The 17,728-nt window shown below is 41.7% G+C and overlaps 1 protein-coding gene across 1 annotated transcript in view; it reads right to left on the bottom strand.

The window, feature by feature from the left end:
- The window catches only part of LOC126355869 (solute carrier family 22 member 7-like), a 349,916-nt gene extending 334,392 nt beyond the window's left edge, over positions 1–15,524 (bottom strand). The window contains exon 1 of the mRNA XM_050006368.1: positions 15,438–15,524. Within this exon, the coding sequence (XP_049862325.1) occupies positions 15,438–15,479 (42 nt within the window). The 5' untranslated portion in view covers positions 15,480–15,524. The remainder of the gene's footprint in view (positions 1–15,437) is intronic.
- Between the last annotated feature and the right edge of the window lie 2,204 nt (positions 15,525–17,728).

Raw genomic sequence — 17,728 nt, 5'->3', positions numbered from 1 at the left:
ATTTAATTGATCACATGTGCACTCCCCCTATATCCAATTTGCTGAGATCTGCGAAATGAATGAATGTATGGTCGTCTGCTAACTGCAGATAGTGAATGGGCAATATATAATCATCTTTGAGACGGTCGTTTGGTCACCTTTGGTGGAGCCAAAGAGATGAAATTTACCTGAACTTTGAGCGCCTGAAATGTGGCTGACCAATACATTAACATGGTGCGCCCCCACCTTGACAGAGGTGCGAAATGACCTGAAGAATGTTCATGTTTTCAGCACTCGGACGCTGGATCTTGTGTTGGTCAGACCTGTCTTAGGCGTGCTCCGTAAAGACAAAAGAGTGGATAGAATGGTAAGCATGTGGAATACTTGAGAGTAGTTTGGAATAATAATTTATCTATTTCAGGAACATCTGTGAGAAAAATTAAATGTCAGGCAGGTAATATTAACGGGATCGTAGTAATCTTTGGAAGTGACCAACCGTCACAATGAAACCACGTGTACCAATAAGTTGAAATACTTCTGAGTGCTTAAGTTAAGTTGAATTACTGGCGTGTGTACTGTAAGTTGGAAATATTTAAGAAATGGTGTATGCAGGTCTTGAAATTAGAGACGAGTACTTCCACGTTGTGAGTACTGTGTGAGTCTCAATCTGTGTACGAGACAAAGGATAAGGAGAAGTACTCGTCCATGGTATCAGTTGACTCGCGTGTGTGACGAATATGTTCTTAATATTACTTTGCGTGTTATATTTCCGTGTGATGCTTGATTCAAACTGTAATACTCTGAGAGTGAAGCAAGGTGAGTCAGCCGTCTATCCTGTAACGCCACTTGGCTTCCATTGCACAGGAAGACGTGCATATATCCTCCAGAGTTCATAGGTGGAGAGAAAAATTACGAAGTGGGGAAGTGTCGTGTGAAATTGGGATGAATACTAATTGAAGTGGGAAAGCTGAAAGTGATGTGATTACAACGTTGTGACTATTCCTTGTGTTGTATTCCATGTTGCCAGTGTGGTGTATTTCATGAAATATAAGTATGTGTGGTTTGCATGGGAGAGTATTTATTTAAAATTCAGCATTTTCTTTTGGGATTTAATTAGATTCACTTTCATTATTTCAAATTTAGCAATCCACCAAGGTAAAAGTCTTGTTTCACCACACGGTTCACAAGTCAATACAGGGCAACCCAACAGTCAGTATTTGTCAGTCGTTGAATAAGATATCTTAAGGACACATTAGACGAGAAGAAAGTTTTTGGAAAAGGATATTCAGTATTCCATATATAGATAAATTACATATAAAGCTTATACAATTAATGTTGAACCTCATATATTAATCTGCAAGAAACTGGAATAATTTAATAATGAAAAATGATCCAAAAGAAGAATCTTTGAAGAGAGTTCTCAAAACCAAATATCCTTTCCAGAAAGATTACTTAATATTTTCCACCGATTCGACACTCCTATCCAAAAAATGTTTGTGGTAAGAAATCTTAAGTACACATTGCACGAGGAGAAAGTTTTTGGAAAAGATATTCAGTATTTAATGAGTAGATTATTTATATATAAAGCTTATACAATTAACGTTGAACCTCATATATTAATCTGCGAGAAACTGGATGAATTTCATATTGAAAATGGTGTAAAAGTAGAATCGTTGAATTGAGTTCTCAAAACAAAAATCCTTTTCAGAAAGGTTATTTAATATTTTCCGCCGATTCGACGCTCCTATCCAAAAAATGTTTGTGGTAAGAAATCCTAAGGACAAATTGCACGAGGAGAAAGTTTTTGGAAAAGGATATTCAGTGTTTAATATGTAGATAATTTATATATAAAGCTTATACAATTAACGTTGAACCTCATATATTAATCTGCGAGAAACTGGATGAATTTCATATTGAAAATAGTCTAAAAGTAGAATCGTTGAATTGAGTTCTCAAACCAAAAATCCTTTTCAGAAAGGTTATTTAATATTTTCCACCGATTCGACATTGTTATCCAAAAAGTGTTTATGGTGAGAACATTTGACTACGCTTAAAAAAAGAAACAAATAAGAAACACAATATTTGGTACCTGCCTAGTTGCACATAAGACCCTTGTTCCTAATGATGGCGGTGGTGACCTATCGACACACAGATTCCGAGAGACAAAGAAGGCGTAGAGCAGCCATCTTGATTCATCACCACACATCCACCACCCACAACTCTCTTTGATTGGCCAGAACTGAGACCGAAGCGAGCAAACCTTACGCAATGGCGCGATGAATAGGATTAAGACCAGGGTCAGACGTCCTCAGAAGCCACGCAAGCAACGTTCATGGAATGATCCTCGAATCAGTCTTACACTATTCGCGTTAAATGCGCAGGCGATTTCTCTTCTTTGAGGTGGAGGTACTTTGCAGTGCGCTGTACACGATTACACAGACGTTTATTAGGGAACAAGACATCCCTGTGTCTGTTCCTGGCGAAAGAAAACTGCAGAAATACCAAGGGACGCCGTGCGCTCCTATGTAAACATCGACTGTACAACAATGGCACCAATACGGACCTAAGCATTGCCTCCTTAGGGAGCAGGATGCACCGCCTCGTTCTCGACTCACTCTTGCACGGTGGATGGTGTAGAACTGTTACCGGGAGGTTACGCGACTTTCCACCGCTGGCATAAACCACGGCAGTAAAGTGGTGTGTATGTGTTACAGTCGGCTCCCTGGGAACAGGGGCAGAAAATTGTACGTGACACACTTAAAGGTAAAAGCTGCCGTGTTCGGACGTGCACGTGACCACACAATGAATAAATTGCCCGATTCGTTTATGTATCAACGGTGACTCCTATGTGTCTCCAAGAAATGGTGTACTATTGACAGCAGTGTAACACGAGGTAGGAACAATGGTGGCGGAAAGATCCTAACCGACAGACACCCGAGGAAGCGTGTCAGTGACAACGGGCTTGAATTCCAATATGAGCTGCTGCTGTCGGTGAATGCAGGTCCGTCACAACCAGTACGCGAGCGACCACTGTGAAAGGGACAGCATGCAATGAACACTGGATCTGGTACCTCGCAAAAGGGCAGTGCTCACAGAGGCACATAAAACGGCACGTGTTCTGCTCGTCAGTGACCGCAGAAACTCGACAGCAACTGACTGACAGCGATCTAAACTGGTGCTAGCGACAGAATTTCCTGTGGCGTAATTTTCAAATTTTCTGAAAATTACTTCAGGTACACTACTGGCCATTAAAATTGCTACACCAAGAAGAAATGCAGATGATAAACGGGTATTCATTGGACAGATATATTATACTAGAACTGACATCGGATTACATTTTCACGCAATTTGGGTGCATAGATCCTGAGAAATCAGTACCCAGAACAACCACCTCTGGCCGTAATAACGGCCTTGATACGCCTGGGCATTGAGTCAAACAGAACTTGGATGGCGTGTACAGGTACAGCTGCCCATGCAGCTTCAACACGATACCACAGTTCATCAAAAGTAGTGACTGGCGTATTCTGACGAGCCAGTTGCTCGGCCACCATTGACCAGACGTTTTCAGTTGGTGAGAGATCTGGAGAATGTGCTCGCCAGGGCAGCAGTCGAACATTTTCTGGATCCAGAAAGGCCCGTATAGGATCTGCAACATGCGGTTAAGCATTATCCTGCTGAAATGTAGGGTTTCGCAGGGATCGAATGATGGTGTAGCAATTTTAATGGCCAGTAGTGTATCTTTAAGGTCTGGGTATGTAGTCAGTTGTGGTTGTTTCAGGGGCATTCCAGCGAGTACATGACGAAAATTATGTCTTCGGCAAACATGGCAGGTGTAAATATTTGAGTGGTACGAATTAGTCTGTTTGGGAATTCCGATGTAAATATATCCACGAGAGTGTGACTACTGTTGGTATGATGGGTAGGATCAAGGTGCAGTAGCGACGTGTTTAAAGAAGAAAGAATTAATTTAAATTTCACACTGGAGAGGCTATTATACATTGTGTTTCCATAAGAATGTGCAAAAATGTAATAGGACATAGAGGATGCTCCACTGAACAATCTGATGTGGGAAATCTGGGGTCGGAGAAGCCAGCTTAATGAGATAATAGGAACAAAATCACATTATAGTTTACCTTTTTATTTACATTAGTTACAGTTAATTGGATATATCGTCACTGATACAATGAATGTACCACTGGTACAGCACAAAATGTGCTGAAACTGATGGACATCAACCTCAGTGCAATCATGACATCAGTGAACAAGATTCTGATGTACCCTGACAAATATTTCTGGTGCGTTTAGAATCACATCGCAGGTAGCTAGAATTCTGGAAACTAATTCCATCTCCATATCCACTGGAGTCTCATACACAAGTGACTGTAGATATCCCCATAGGAAATAATCGAGTAATCGAGGGGATTTTGGTCAGGTGACCTCACAGGCCATGGTATAGGACCTCCCAATCCTGAGAGCAGAAAATACAGCACTTTCATGTGAGATAGTTGCGGACATCCACACTGAAGTGAGGCAGTGTACTGTCATGGTGTACCAACAGCCACTCACGAATAGCCAAGAGTACATTCTCCAACAACTTAGGTAGACTTCGTTGCATAAACCTCAACTGTAGGTGGCCATTCAGATGGCGAGGTAGAAGATATGGCCCAATGAGAATGTCACCCTTAGTGCTAGCCCAGAAACTGATAGCAAAACTTTCTTGGTGGTGTGACTCTGCTACAGTGTGACGGTTTTCCTCATCCCACACATGTCCATTCCTGCTGTGCGAAACACCATCACAATCAGATGAGGCCTCGACAGTAAAGAGCGCGATTTGGAGGAAATCTGGTCGACCAGTCCACTGTTGGATCGACAACTGACCCTTAGTGCAAAGTAAGTCACAAGCATTGCATGGACGCGTTGTGTTGATGTACGTGTAATGTTTGTTCGTGGAGTACTCGCCACATGCTAGTATGTGCAGCACCCATTTCTCATGCAATACGGCGAGTAGTTGTAGGGGGAGAGGGGAGGGAGGGGGGAGGGGAGCACTGCAACACGTTCCAGCATCTCCTGTTCAAAATCGGGAGTATGAGTGGCCCTCACGTTGCCTGGTACTTCGTTCCTTCTTTCCGGTGAACGACTCTATCGCATTTGTCGATGTAGAGAAATAAACACTCGTCGTGACTGATGATGCCTGTTAGGAAATCATACCGTGTACAGCCTTTCAGCAGCGAGAGCGTTGCAACGTAGTTGCCCATACACAAGGTGCATCCAGAAGGAGATTTTCACTCTGCAGCGGAATGTGCTCTGATATGAAACATCCTGGTAGATTAAAACTGTGTGCCAGACCGAGACTCGAACTCGGGACTTTTTGCTTTTGCGAGCAAATGCTCTGCCATCTGAGCTACCCAAGCACGACTCACGCCCCGTCCTCACAGCTTTAGTTCTGCCAGTACCTCGTCTCCTACCTTCCAACCTTCATAGAAGCTCTCCTGCATACTTTCCAGAACTAGCACCCCTGGAGTGAGTTCTACAAAACTGTACCGGTACTGCTCCATCGTTTTGTGCTGCTCGTCTCTGAGTGGCATTGAGTAAGGAATGGGTCTGTCGTTGATTCATAGCACGTTCTGTCATGGAACAATGCAAATACGATACAACAGAGCCACTTTATGGACAAGTAAAGTAAAGAAAACCTTCCTAGTAATCAGGTTCGTCCTCCTTGTTTTCTTGTCGGAAATAAAGAATGTACATGTAAATAAACAGCACAGTACATATAAACAACTTGTACGCATGTTAGTTGTAAATCAGCTGGAAAACAATAATTCTAGGCAAAGTGGTACACAAAATTTACTTCCATATCGCCTTTAGATGGCTTCGCCTGCCTCATACTCTTACCTCCTGTTACATTCTTGCACGCTCTTACAAAAGTACCGTGTAGAGAAAATTTATGTTTGTCTCACCTGCTATAATTGTGTGCTCGTACGTCGATTCGGTACTTGAAAAAGCAGTTACGAAGCGGACAAACACTCCTACTGCACGATGTTTGTAGAGGGCACTAATCGTGCTCTTACTCTTAAGGAATTTGACCTCTGTAAACATATGGACATCTTTTTAAAAACAATTTATGCATATTTCGCCGCTTTAAACATAACTGTACTCAATACAGTATGCATTTCGGACCATGTGGGTCGATCTTCAGGTGTAGTTCGTCTTAATACATGCTTTATTTGTTCTCCTGAATGAGATGAAATGCACATTCCTGACACAAAGAGGTTTGATGCTAGGCTATGAATTTCGTAATCAAACCCGGAAAATATGTGCTAAATACTGGAAATGACGAACAGTGTAAACTTACCAAATAATCCCAGAAAAGCGTTTTTAACGTTTTGGCGCCAGCATATATGGACATATAGTTGAATTGTTTATCTTCATTATTGTTGGATGTGTCAAGTGCGGTAGGTGATAAATCAGAGGGTATGTACACCTCTAACCCACCCCCTCGTGTATTACATGTGTCACGTGTTAGAAAGATGTGGCCATCCAGATTTACCAAACTTGTGGGAGTACTTGGTTTGAGCCAGGTTGGTTGGTTTCTGGGACTGAAGGGACCAGACTGCTACGGTCATTGGTCAGCATAAGTGTTACTTGGGTGTCTGTGTCTTGAAGTATAGGGCAGAAGTCACTGAGATGAGCTGTCAGAGACTGGCCATTAGCGTGTACAGTGTGGAGCTTAGCGCCCTCTGCTTCACAGCGTACGAGGATGCTGCTGCCATACACAGTAACTTAGAGTCGGCTCTGGCGAGGGAACAAAGAAAGCGAAGCGCCCTGGTGGGACTGTGGGTTCCCGGAAGTGAAAGCAGCAGGTACCTTGGAGTGGGGGGGGGGGGGGGGGGGAAGAGAGGGGGGAGAGGAGGTTTCGAGGCCAAGGGCAGCAGGCTTTGCAGTAGTCGTTAAATAGCCGGCTGGTGACAGGAAAAGAAACCTGAAACTTCCTGGCTGACTAAAACTGTGTGCTGGACCAAGACTCTAACTGGGGACCTTTGCCTTTCACAGCAACTGCTCTACCATCTAGCTACCGAAGCACGACTCAGGTCCCGTCCTCATAGCTTGACTTCCGCAAGTAGGTCGTCTCCTACCTTCCAAACTTCACAAAAGCTCTCCTACGAACATAGCTCAGATGGATGTCCCGAGTTCGAGTCTCGGTCCAGCACACAGTTCTAATCTGCCAGGCAGTTTCGTATCAGTGCACACTCCGCTGCAGAGTGAAAATCTCATTCTGAAAAGAAACTTGCTATACAGAGCTAGAATTGTCTGTGCACAAGAGTACTGAAAGTAAGATTAACTGAATAAAAACAGACTGCATTAGTAATGGTGCTAATGATGAGTAGCAACAAAAACATGACAGTAAGATACAATGACAAACGAGAATTAGTAACGAAATAAAACAAAGCAGTTAACACACTAGTTAAGCTATGGTTAACTACAGTCTACGATAACAATATAAACACACACTATAGCAGCACCAAGGGTTGACATGTTCTTAGTTCCTAAAACACAGGCTTTGAATTCATTTACATTGCAAATTGACCTGTTTTCCGTTTTCGATCTTCGCCATTATTCTGCTATTGTTTAATAGTCCAAATCTCGAAATCACGTTGTTCAAAATGTTTAATCTTTCTGAGGCGAAATCCTCTCGCATCATCAGACCTGACTTCGTGAGTTTCTCCTTCGCTCTGAAGATTTCAGATCTTTTCCTGTAGGTGACGAACTGCACTATTATTGCTCTAGGTTTTGTAGATACTGGTGTCCTACGTCCCAGTCGATGACTTCTGTCAGTTTCGTATGGTGCCACCTGCAGGCCTAAGTTCTCAGAACAAGATTCGCTATTAATTTGTCTGTGTTCTCTCTGCTATTCTGTTAAACTACGTATGGTCTGAGATTATCGCATCTCTGATATATTTCAAGTTCGTCAGACTTTTAAATTGTACGTCTAATATATCTGGCAAACTACCTGCATTGTCATGCCGCTTGTTGGACAGCATGTGTATTAGGCTGTATCTCGCAGTTGTATTAGTTTATTTTGTTCTCTGAAAAAAATCAAATTTCTTTGTGAAGCTAAGCATTTGTCCGCTAACAGTAGGTGAAGTCTATTCGTAGTTTGTATAGCAGATAACTAGACTTACTATTAATATAGTGTAGAAACATTTAAAAGCACCCAAGGAAGTTTAAAAAGTATGGCGTCGTTTTATACATGAAGCTAGCATTTTTTATGTATTGTACGGGTACATTTTAAGCTAATGTTCGCTGTATATGGTTTACAGCTGCTTTGATCTGATAATTGTGCTGCTATATGTGTTGCCAGCTGTATAAATGTAAAGGTTCATGTTTCGAAGACCGAATTTCGCATATTTTATTATTTCATTATATTTAACCACGAAGCGAAACAGGTTGCGTTAAATCTACAGTTTTCAAATATTGTCTAACTACATTTCATGTGATTCATCCTTCTACTAAACACATAATCATAACATACAGGCAGAGAGAAATACAGACAGATAAGAAGAAAATTTATGGGATATAATTACAACTAGTAGTTTTCGGACATGTTCTTCTACTGTGAAACCTTGCTTTGAGCAAAATTTTATGATTCTTGGTCAGCAGGAAGTACCCTAAGGGTTTTGGTGAGTGAGTTTGCGACTATAGAAATACGTGACATAAATGGCGTATCTTTTGAAAGAACTCACTCAGAGGCCTACATTCTTTACTCCTCCAAGGGAACATAGACCGTAGCGTGTGACATAAATTTCAGCTTCATAACTCTACCCGTTCCTGAGAAAAAGGAATCTTAACTGTCGGACAATGAGACAGCAGAAAGACAACAAACCGATCCTATAACGGCTTTGTTTTCACCGACTGGTGTATGGAACCCTAAAAGAAAGTGGACAAAGACATTTATCTTCTTTATCCGAATAAAAAGGTGTTCCTGCAGTTACGGGTGCAAGAATATCGCAATACCAGTGATAATTGTCATTGATAAATATTATTATCGGTATTAACAGCAATTTTATCAAATTGTCATTTTCCCGCAAAATGCTTCAAATGGCCCTGCTCTCAATGGGACTTAACGTCTGAGGTCATCAGTCCCCTAGAACTCAGAACTACTTAAACCTAACTAACCTAAGGATATCACACATATGCATGCCTGAGGCAGGATTCGAACCTGCGACCGTAGCGGTCGCGCGGTTCCATACTGTAGCGCCTAGAATTTTCTTGCAAGATTACACTTTTTTCAAATCACAGAACCTAAGAAATATGGCTTATTGTCCCATGAAAACATGGAGGCGGCTCTTGATGCTTTTCGAAATAGTAATGCTGGCATAAACGTAATACGCAAGACGTACGGCCAATAGTCGGTCATACAACGTTCCAAATCCACTTTGAGGAGGAGGGTGAGAACAAAAAGATGCAAACACGTGATGGTTTGAAGAAATACGAGCATGATACGGGTCTATTTGTGGAGTTTGAAGACGAACTTTAGGGTCTCATTGTGCTATTTGAAACCCACGTGTCTGGATGTTATTGAACTGATTTGCGAAGGTTCAAATGGTTCAAATTGTTCTGAGCACTATGCCACTTAACTTCTGAGGTAATCAGTCCCCTAGAACTTAGAACTACTTAAACCTAACTAACCTACGGTCATCACACACATCCATGCCCGAGGCAGGATTCGAACCTGCGACCGTAGCGGTCGCGCGGATCCAGACTGTAGCGGCTAGAACCGCTCGGCCACTCTAGCCGGCTGATTTGCGAAGGCTAAACTGTGATTTGGCACATGAAAATGAGATTAAACATAGATTTAAATATGGGATGGCAAGTAGACAGTTTCATGTCTTGGCGTCCTATACTGTCTCTGCTCCAACCAGAAGCTACTTCAACAGCTACAAGCACATAGCTTCAAAAAACAAGCTGTCATGAAATTTTGTTTCTGATTTAGTGAACAACACATGGTTTCCACGCTATGTGGATATGCAATACGGACAAGACTAGCCCATTCACAGTATAGAATGCTCAAAAGGTCATTCCACGAAGAGGAAAGCTCCAAGCGATGGCTATAGCTAGTGCAGAAAGTGGGGCAAAGAGCAGGTGTGTTTGTTGTTTCATTGTTTCTGGCGTGTATGTGCCTGCAATGCTAGAATTTAAGAGAAACCCATTTTCTCGTGATTTCGAGCCTGCAGCTCTACCTGGAACCGATTTTTCATATTTTCAGTGGTTGGATGATTAGTGATTTGTCTGTCCAGTTGATGGAGCACTTCATCGAAACTGTAAATGAACCAAAAATATTGGCATTTTAACTAAAAAAGCCAAAAATTCTAACAGAACCGTGTTACTAATATTTCACGGACATGCAACTCTTAGAAAGAAGTCTTCAAGCTTTAACTCTAGCTAGAGATGACGATGTAATGACGCCTTGGGTATCTACAGACACCGCTCACAGGCTACAACTAATGGATCTCGCATATTTTAACCCTGTTGCAGATATCTACAACCAAGTAGCTAACAACCGGTTTCGCACAAATCCTGACAGCGATATTGGTCAGACAACCATGCCTCCGATGTTGTTGTTGTTGTGGTCTTCAGTCGTGAAACTGGTTTGATGCAGCTCTCCATGCTACCCTATCCTGTGCAAGCTGCTTCATCTCCCAGTACTTACTGCAGCCTACATCCTTCTGAATCTGCTTAGTGTCTTCACCTCTTGGTCTCTCTCTACCATTTTTACTCTCCATGCTGCCATCCAATGCTAAATTTGTGATCCCTTGATGCCTCAGAACATGTCCTACCAACCGGTCCCTTCTTCTTGTCAAGTTGTGCCACAAACTCGTCTTCTCCCCAATTCTGTTCAATATCTCCTCATTAGTTATGTGATCTACCCATTTAATCTTCAGCTTTCTTCTGTAGCACGACATTTCAAAAGCTTCTATTCTCTTCTTGTCCAAACTATTTATCGTACATGTTTCACTTGCATACATGGCTACACTCCATACAAGTACTTTCAGAAACGATTTCCTGACACTTGAACCTATACTCGATGTTAACAAATTTCTCTTCTTCAGAAACGCTTTCCTTGTCATTGCCAGTCTACATTTTTATCCTCTCTACTTCGACCATCATCAGTCATTTTGCTCCCCAAATAGCAAAACTCATTTACTACTTTAAGTGTATCATTACCTAACCTAATTTCGTCAGCATCACCCGACTTAATTCGACTACATTCCATTAACCTCGTTTTGCTTTCGTTAATGTTCATCTTATATCCTCCTTTCAAGACATTGTCCATTCCATTCAACTTCTCTTCCAGGTCCTTTGCTGTCTCTGACAGAATTACGATGTCATCGGCAAATGTTAAAGTTTTTTTCTTCATGGATTTTAATTTTAATCCTTACTCCAAAGTTTCCTTTTGTTTCCTTTACTGCTTGCTCAATATACAGATTGAATAACATCGGGGATAGGCTACAACCCCCTGTCTCACTCCCTTCCCAACCACTTTCAAGGGCCTCGACTCTTATAACTGCCATTTGGTTTCTTTACAAATTGTAAATAGCCTTTCGCTCCCTGTATTTGACCGCTGCCACCTTCAGAATTTGACAGAGATTATTACAGTCCACATTGTCAAAAGCTTTCTCTAAGTCTACAAATGCTAGAAACGTAGGTTTAACTTTCCTTAATCTATCTTCTAAGATAAGTCGTAGGGCCAGTACTGCCTCACGTATTCCAACAGTTCTACGGAACCCAAATTGATCTTCTCCGAGGTCCGCTTCTACCAGTTTTTCCATTCAGTGATGTTAAAGACGAATAAATGTATCAATTTGAGGTGAGAGTCTCTGTTTCGGAAGCGAACAAGTCGAAGAGACAAGCAAAATTATTCTGATACCTCTGACAGTGGAATAGAAGTACCGGTATTGCTGTTGTTGCTAAGAATGTAGCGTACGCAACTTTCAGAGGTGGAAGTGTGGACCAAGACCCGAAAAAATGTCCAGTAAACAAGGCCTCTAAAATGCATACCCGACGGGCTGTGAGCACTTGTTCAGCTCCGCTAGTGTGAGACGCATCTCCTCTACTGATCAAGCTCTCATACCTGTTAAGTTATATAGGTTAGAGCCCAGGTTTACTAGACATTTGTTACTGCTTTGGTCCATACTGCCACCTCTGAAAGTTTCGTATTCTACAATCTTAGCAACAACAGTACCAGTACGTACATTCCACTGTCAGACGCAGAAGAAGTTTTTCGTCTATAACTTTTGACTCGTTTGCTTCTGGTACTTGCCTCAAATTTATACATTTATCCTTCTCCATCGTCCTAGAACTTTGACGCTCTGTAGCTTCGCTGAATGACGTTTCCAGACATGGATTCCTACGTAAAAATTGATCTACTAGGTTCCCTCTGCTACCTCCAGAAGTGTGTAATGTTGTTGTTGTTGTCTTCAGTCCCGAGACTGGTTTGATGCAGCTCTCCATGCTACTCTATCCTGTGCAAGCTGCTTCATCTCCCAGTACCTACTACAACCTACATCCTTCTGAATCTGCTTAGTGTACTCATCTCTCGGTCTCCCTCTACGATTTTTACCCTCCACACTGCCCTCCAATGCTAAATTTGTGATCCCTTGATGCCTCAAAACATGTCCTACCAACCGATCCCTTCTTCTAGTCAAGTTGTGCCACAAACTTCTCTTCTCCCCAATCCTATTCAATACCTCCTCATTAGTTACGTGATCTATCCACCTTATCTTCAGTATTCTTCTGTAGCACCACATTTCGAAAGCTTCTATTCTCTTCTTGTCCAAACTAGTTATCGTCCATGTTTCACTTCCATACATGGCTACACTCCAAACAAATACTTTCAGAAACGACTTCCTAATACATAAATCTATATTCGATGTTAACAAATTTCTCTTCTTCAGAAACGCTTTCCTTGCCATTGCCAGTCTACATTTTATATCCTCTCTACTTCGACCATCATCAGTTATTTTACTTCCTAAATAGCAAAACTCCTTTACTACTTTAAGTGTCTCATTTCCTAATCTAATTCCCTCAGCATCACCCGATTTAATTTGACTACATTCCATTATCCTCGTTTTGCTTTTGTTAATGTTCATCTTATATCCTCCTTTCAAGACACTGTCCATTCCGTTCAACTGCTCTTCCAAGTCCTTTGCCGTCTCTGACAGAATTACAATGTCATCGGCGAACCTCAAAGTTTTTACTTCGTCTCCATGAATTTTAATACCTACTCCAAATTTTTCTTTTGTTTCCTTTACTGCTTGCTCAATATACAGATTGAATAACATCGGGGAGAGGCTACAACCCTGTCTCACTCCTTTCCCAACCACTGCTTCCCTTTCCTGCCCCTCGACTCTTATGACTGCCATCTGGTTTCTGTACAAATTGTAAATAGCCTTTCGCTCCCTGTATTTTACCCCTGCTACCTTTAGAATTTGAAAAAGAGTATTCCAGTCAACATTGTCAAAAGCTTTCTCTAAGTCTACAAATGCTAGAAACGTAGGTTTGCCTTTTCTTAATCTTTCTTCTAAGATAAGTCGTAACGTCAGTATTGCCTCACGTGTTCCAACATTTCGACGGAATCCAAACTGATCCTCCCCGAGGTCCGCATCTACCAGTTTTTCCATTCGTCTGTAAAGAATTTGCGTTAGTATTTTGCAGCTGTGACTTATTAAACTGATAGTTCTGTAATTTTCACATCTGTCAGCACCTGCTTTCTTTGGGATTGGAATTATTATATTCTTCTTGAAGTCTGTGGGTATTTCGCCTGTCTCATACATCTTGCTCACCAGCTGGTAGAGTTTTGTCATGACTGGCTCTCCCAAGGTCGTCAGTAGTTCTAATGGAATGTTGTCTACTCCGGGGGCCTTGTTTCGACTCAGGTCTTTCAGTGCTCTGTCAAACTCTTCACGCAGTATCCTATCTCCCATTTCGTCTTCATCTACATCCTCTTCCATTTCCATAATATTGTCCTGAAGTACATCACCCTTGTATAAACCTTCTATATACTCCTTCCACCTTTCTGCCTTCCCTTCTTTGCTTAGAACTGGGTTGCCATCTGAGCTCTTGATATTCATACACGTGGTTCTCTTTTCTCCAAAGATCTCTTTAATTTTCCTGTAGGCAGTATCTATCTTACCCCTAGTGAGATAAGCTTCTACATCCTTACATTTGTCCTCTAGCCATCCCTGTTTAGCCATTTTGCACTTCCTGTCGATCTCATTTTTGAGACGTTTGTATTCCTTTTTGCCTGCTTCATTTACTGCATTTTTATATTTTCTCCTTTCATCAATTAAATTCAATATTTCTTCTGTTACCCAACGATTTCTAGCAGCCCTCGTCTTTTTACCTACTTTATCCTCTGCTGCCTTCACTACTTCATCCCTTAGAGCTACCCATTCTTCTTCTACTGTATTTCTTTCCCCTATTCCTGTCAATTGTTCCCTTACGCTCTCCCTGAAACTCTGTACAACCTCTGGTTCTTTCAGTTTATCCAGGTCCCATCTCCTTAATTTCCTACATTTTTGCAGTTTCTTCAGTTTTAATCTACAGGTCATAACCAATAGATTGTGGTCAGAGTCCACATCTGCCCCTGGAAATGTCTTACAACTTAAAACCTGGTTCCTAAATCTCTGTCTTACCATTATATAATCTATCTGACACCTTTTAGTATCTCCAGGGTTCTTCCACGTATACAACCTTCTTTCATGATTCTTAAACCAAGTGTTACCTATGATTAAGTTGTACTCTGTACAAAATTCTACTAGGCGGCTTCCTCTTTCATTTCTTAGCCCCAATCCATATTCACCTACTATGTTTCCTTCTCTCCCTTTTCCTACACTCGAATTCCAGTCACCTATTACTATTAAATTTTCGCCTCCCTTCACTATCTGAATAATTTCTTTTATTTCATCGTACATTTCTTCAATTTCTTCGTCATCTGCAGAGCTAGTTGGCATATAAACTTGTAGTACTGTAGTAGGTGTGGGCTTCGTATCTATCTTGGCCACAATAATGCGTTCACTATGTTGTTTGTAGTAGCATACCCGCATTCCTATTTTCCTATTCATTATTAAACATACTCCTGCATTACCCCTATTTGATTTTGTGTTTATAACCCTGTAGTCACCTGACCAGAAGTCTTGTTCCTCCTGCCACCGAACTTCACTAATTCCTACTATATCTAACTTTAACCTATCCATTTCCCTTTTTAAATTTTCTAACCTACCAGCCCGATTAAGGGATCTGACATTCCACGCTCCGATCCGTAGAACGCCAGTTTTCTTTCTCCTGATAACGACAGTTTTCTTTCTCGCATGTAAATGTAAACGTAAAATGGTATGTGCCTTTGGTGTTGTGTAGGTAGGTAGCCGTTGGAGACAGGCGGTAAGAAAGTTTCACAGTACCTGCAGCGCCTGTAATTCGCCGTTGTGGGCGTCCTTCTCCATCTCTGGTGAGAGAAACCTGTACACGGAAATCACGTGCGTGTTCGCTAACAAACTGGGACGGCAAGTGCCAAAAGTTCCTGAAGTACGTATTCCTACGACTTAATCAGCTGCGATATTTCGTATCTGCTGACGACACCTGAACAGGACGTCAATTTCTTGCTTACGTTCGTGGGTAAATAATACAGCCGATAACGTTCGTGTTACCGGGTAATTGAGTAACAACTGGACGAAGGCGAGATATGTCAAGATGGTGATAATTTATGAATACGTGTGCTCGCTTTTTAAGGTTCCTTAGGCTCTAATCACAGATACCTGTGGTGCTTGAGTAGTGTCGGGAGTTCATCGATAGCCCACCAGTAGGTTACTAACAAATGGTTAGTTCAGTCTAGAATATGAGCAGGGTTGTTGTTAACATATTACACATTCAAGGTGGGAGGAACTGAAGTATTAGAACTCTGCTCTTAGTAAATGGTTACTTTCAAATCAAATTTAATTTTTTTGTTGTTTTAACAATAAAATCGCCTCTAGAGAAAGACTACAAAAAACATGAAGAACTCAGTCTTGTATTCGATATACAGGGAATAATCAAAATAATGTGAACGTCTCTACTTACTTGGGAATGGTTTATTAAGTGGTTGGACCGCCATTTGCCCGTAATGCGGCTGCGATTCTTCTTGGAAATCCTGGCATATAATGATTGTATGGTCGCCAGTGGAATGTTATGCCATTCTTTGATTGGAAGCTCTCTAATTCCTGTAGTGGCGAGGGAGGCGGAAATCTACTCCAGAGTCTGCGCTCCAATACCGCCCAGAAGGTTTCGATAAGGTTAAAACTCAGTGCACTGTGCTGAGCAGGGAAGACGCTGCAGTTTAGTTGCATGCTCCTCATACCACGATTGTACTGTGAAAGGGTGCATTATCGTACTGACACATTGCATCACTGATTGTGAACAACATTTGAATCATGTGGTGCATCTGATCACCTAAAATATTCACATAATCATTGGCTGTAACAGAGCCTTTCAGAATACTGATGGGCCAGCAGAATACCATGATGTAGCTGTCCACACCATCACACTTCCACCTCCATGCTTAACTGTTGGGATCAAGCACGCAGGAATGCAGGCTACTTTTGGCGTTCTCCATACGTAAACCTGGCCCGATGTTGGAAATAACGAAAACGTTGATTCGTCGGACCATGTAACGTGTTTTTGCACAGATCAGGCATCCAGGATTTATGTTCCCGACATCATGTTTTACCGTTATTTGCGTTGGTTGTCGTCACTAATGGTTTCAGTATACCAGCTGGTCCGTGAATATTCGCTTTATGGAGTTCTCGACGGTCAGTGTCGATAGATACGGGGTCTCGAAGATGATTACTGAGCTCTGCAGTCACATTAATCGCTGTAGTTTCGTGTTGTTTCGGCACAATTCGTGTTAGCGTGCGACGATCTCTGTCATTTAGTTCTGATTTGCGCCTGCTATTACGTTTACTCGATGATGTCTTTCCGTGTTTTATTTAGGCTGTCATGTCTGTTGGAACAGTTGCTCTTGAAACATTCAATAAGCTACCTTGGCTTCTTGCTGCCTTGGCTTTCTTGGTTGACGCGGTAAGTTTATACTTTTCCACTATTCCGCACACATTTTCCGCTTAGGCTTACGAAATTCATAACCTAACATCAAAACTTTTCTTGACAGCAATATGCATTTCAATTCATTCAAGAGAAAAAACAGTGCGTTTATTAAGAGAAGTTACACTTGATGATGGACCTACAGGGTCCGAAGTGCATCGTGTACTTCATTAAACATGAAAAGCTGTGACTGGTTGCATTTTTTAATACATACTTCTAGGGTATCGAATACAGTCGCGATTAAAACTAGAGAATATGGAAAAAACTTAAAAAATATAAAGTATTTCTTCATTAATAAGATCTCTATATCTATATCTACATCGATACTCCACAAGCCACCTGACGGTGTGTGGCGGAGGGTACCTTGAGTACCTCTATCGGTTCTCCCTTCTATTCCAATCTCCTATTATTCGTGGAGAGAATTGTCTGTATGCCTCTGTGTGGGCTCTAATCTCTCTACCCTTGGCGGGGCAGCCGATTACTCGAAGACACACGAGAGCGGCTCCTTTGTGTCAGAAGTAGGCAGAAAGTTGCCAACAATGCCACTGTGTGTATTTGGCTTTGACCATGCAGGTGAATAATATTGAATGTGACTCAATACCACGAGCAAAACGAAGTT

This window comes from Schistocerca gregaria, chromosome 3, assembly GCF_023897955.1.
Source record: "Schistocerca gregaria isolate iqSchGreg1 chromosome 3, iqSchGreg1.2, whole genome shotgun sequence".
Lineage (NCBI taxonomy): Eukaryota > Metazoa > Arthropoda > Insecta > Orthoptera > Acrididae > Schistocerca > Schistocerca gregaria.
This window is presented reverse-complemented; position numbering and strand designations above follow the sequence as displayed.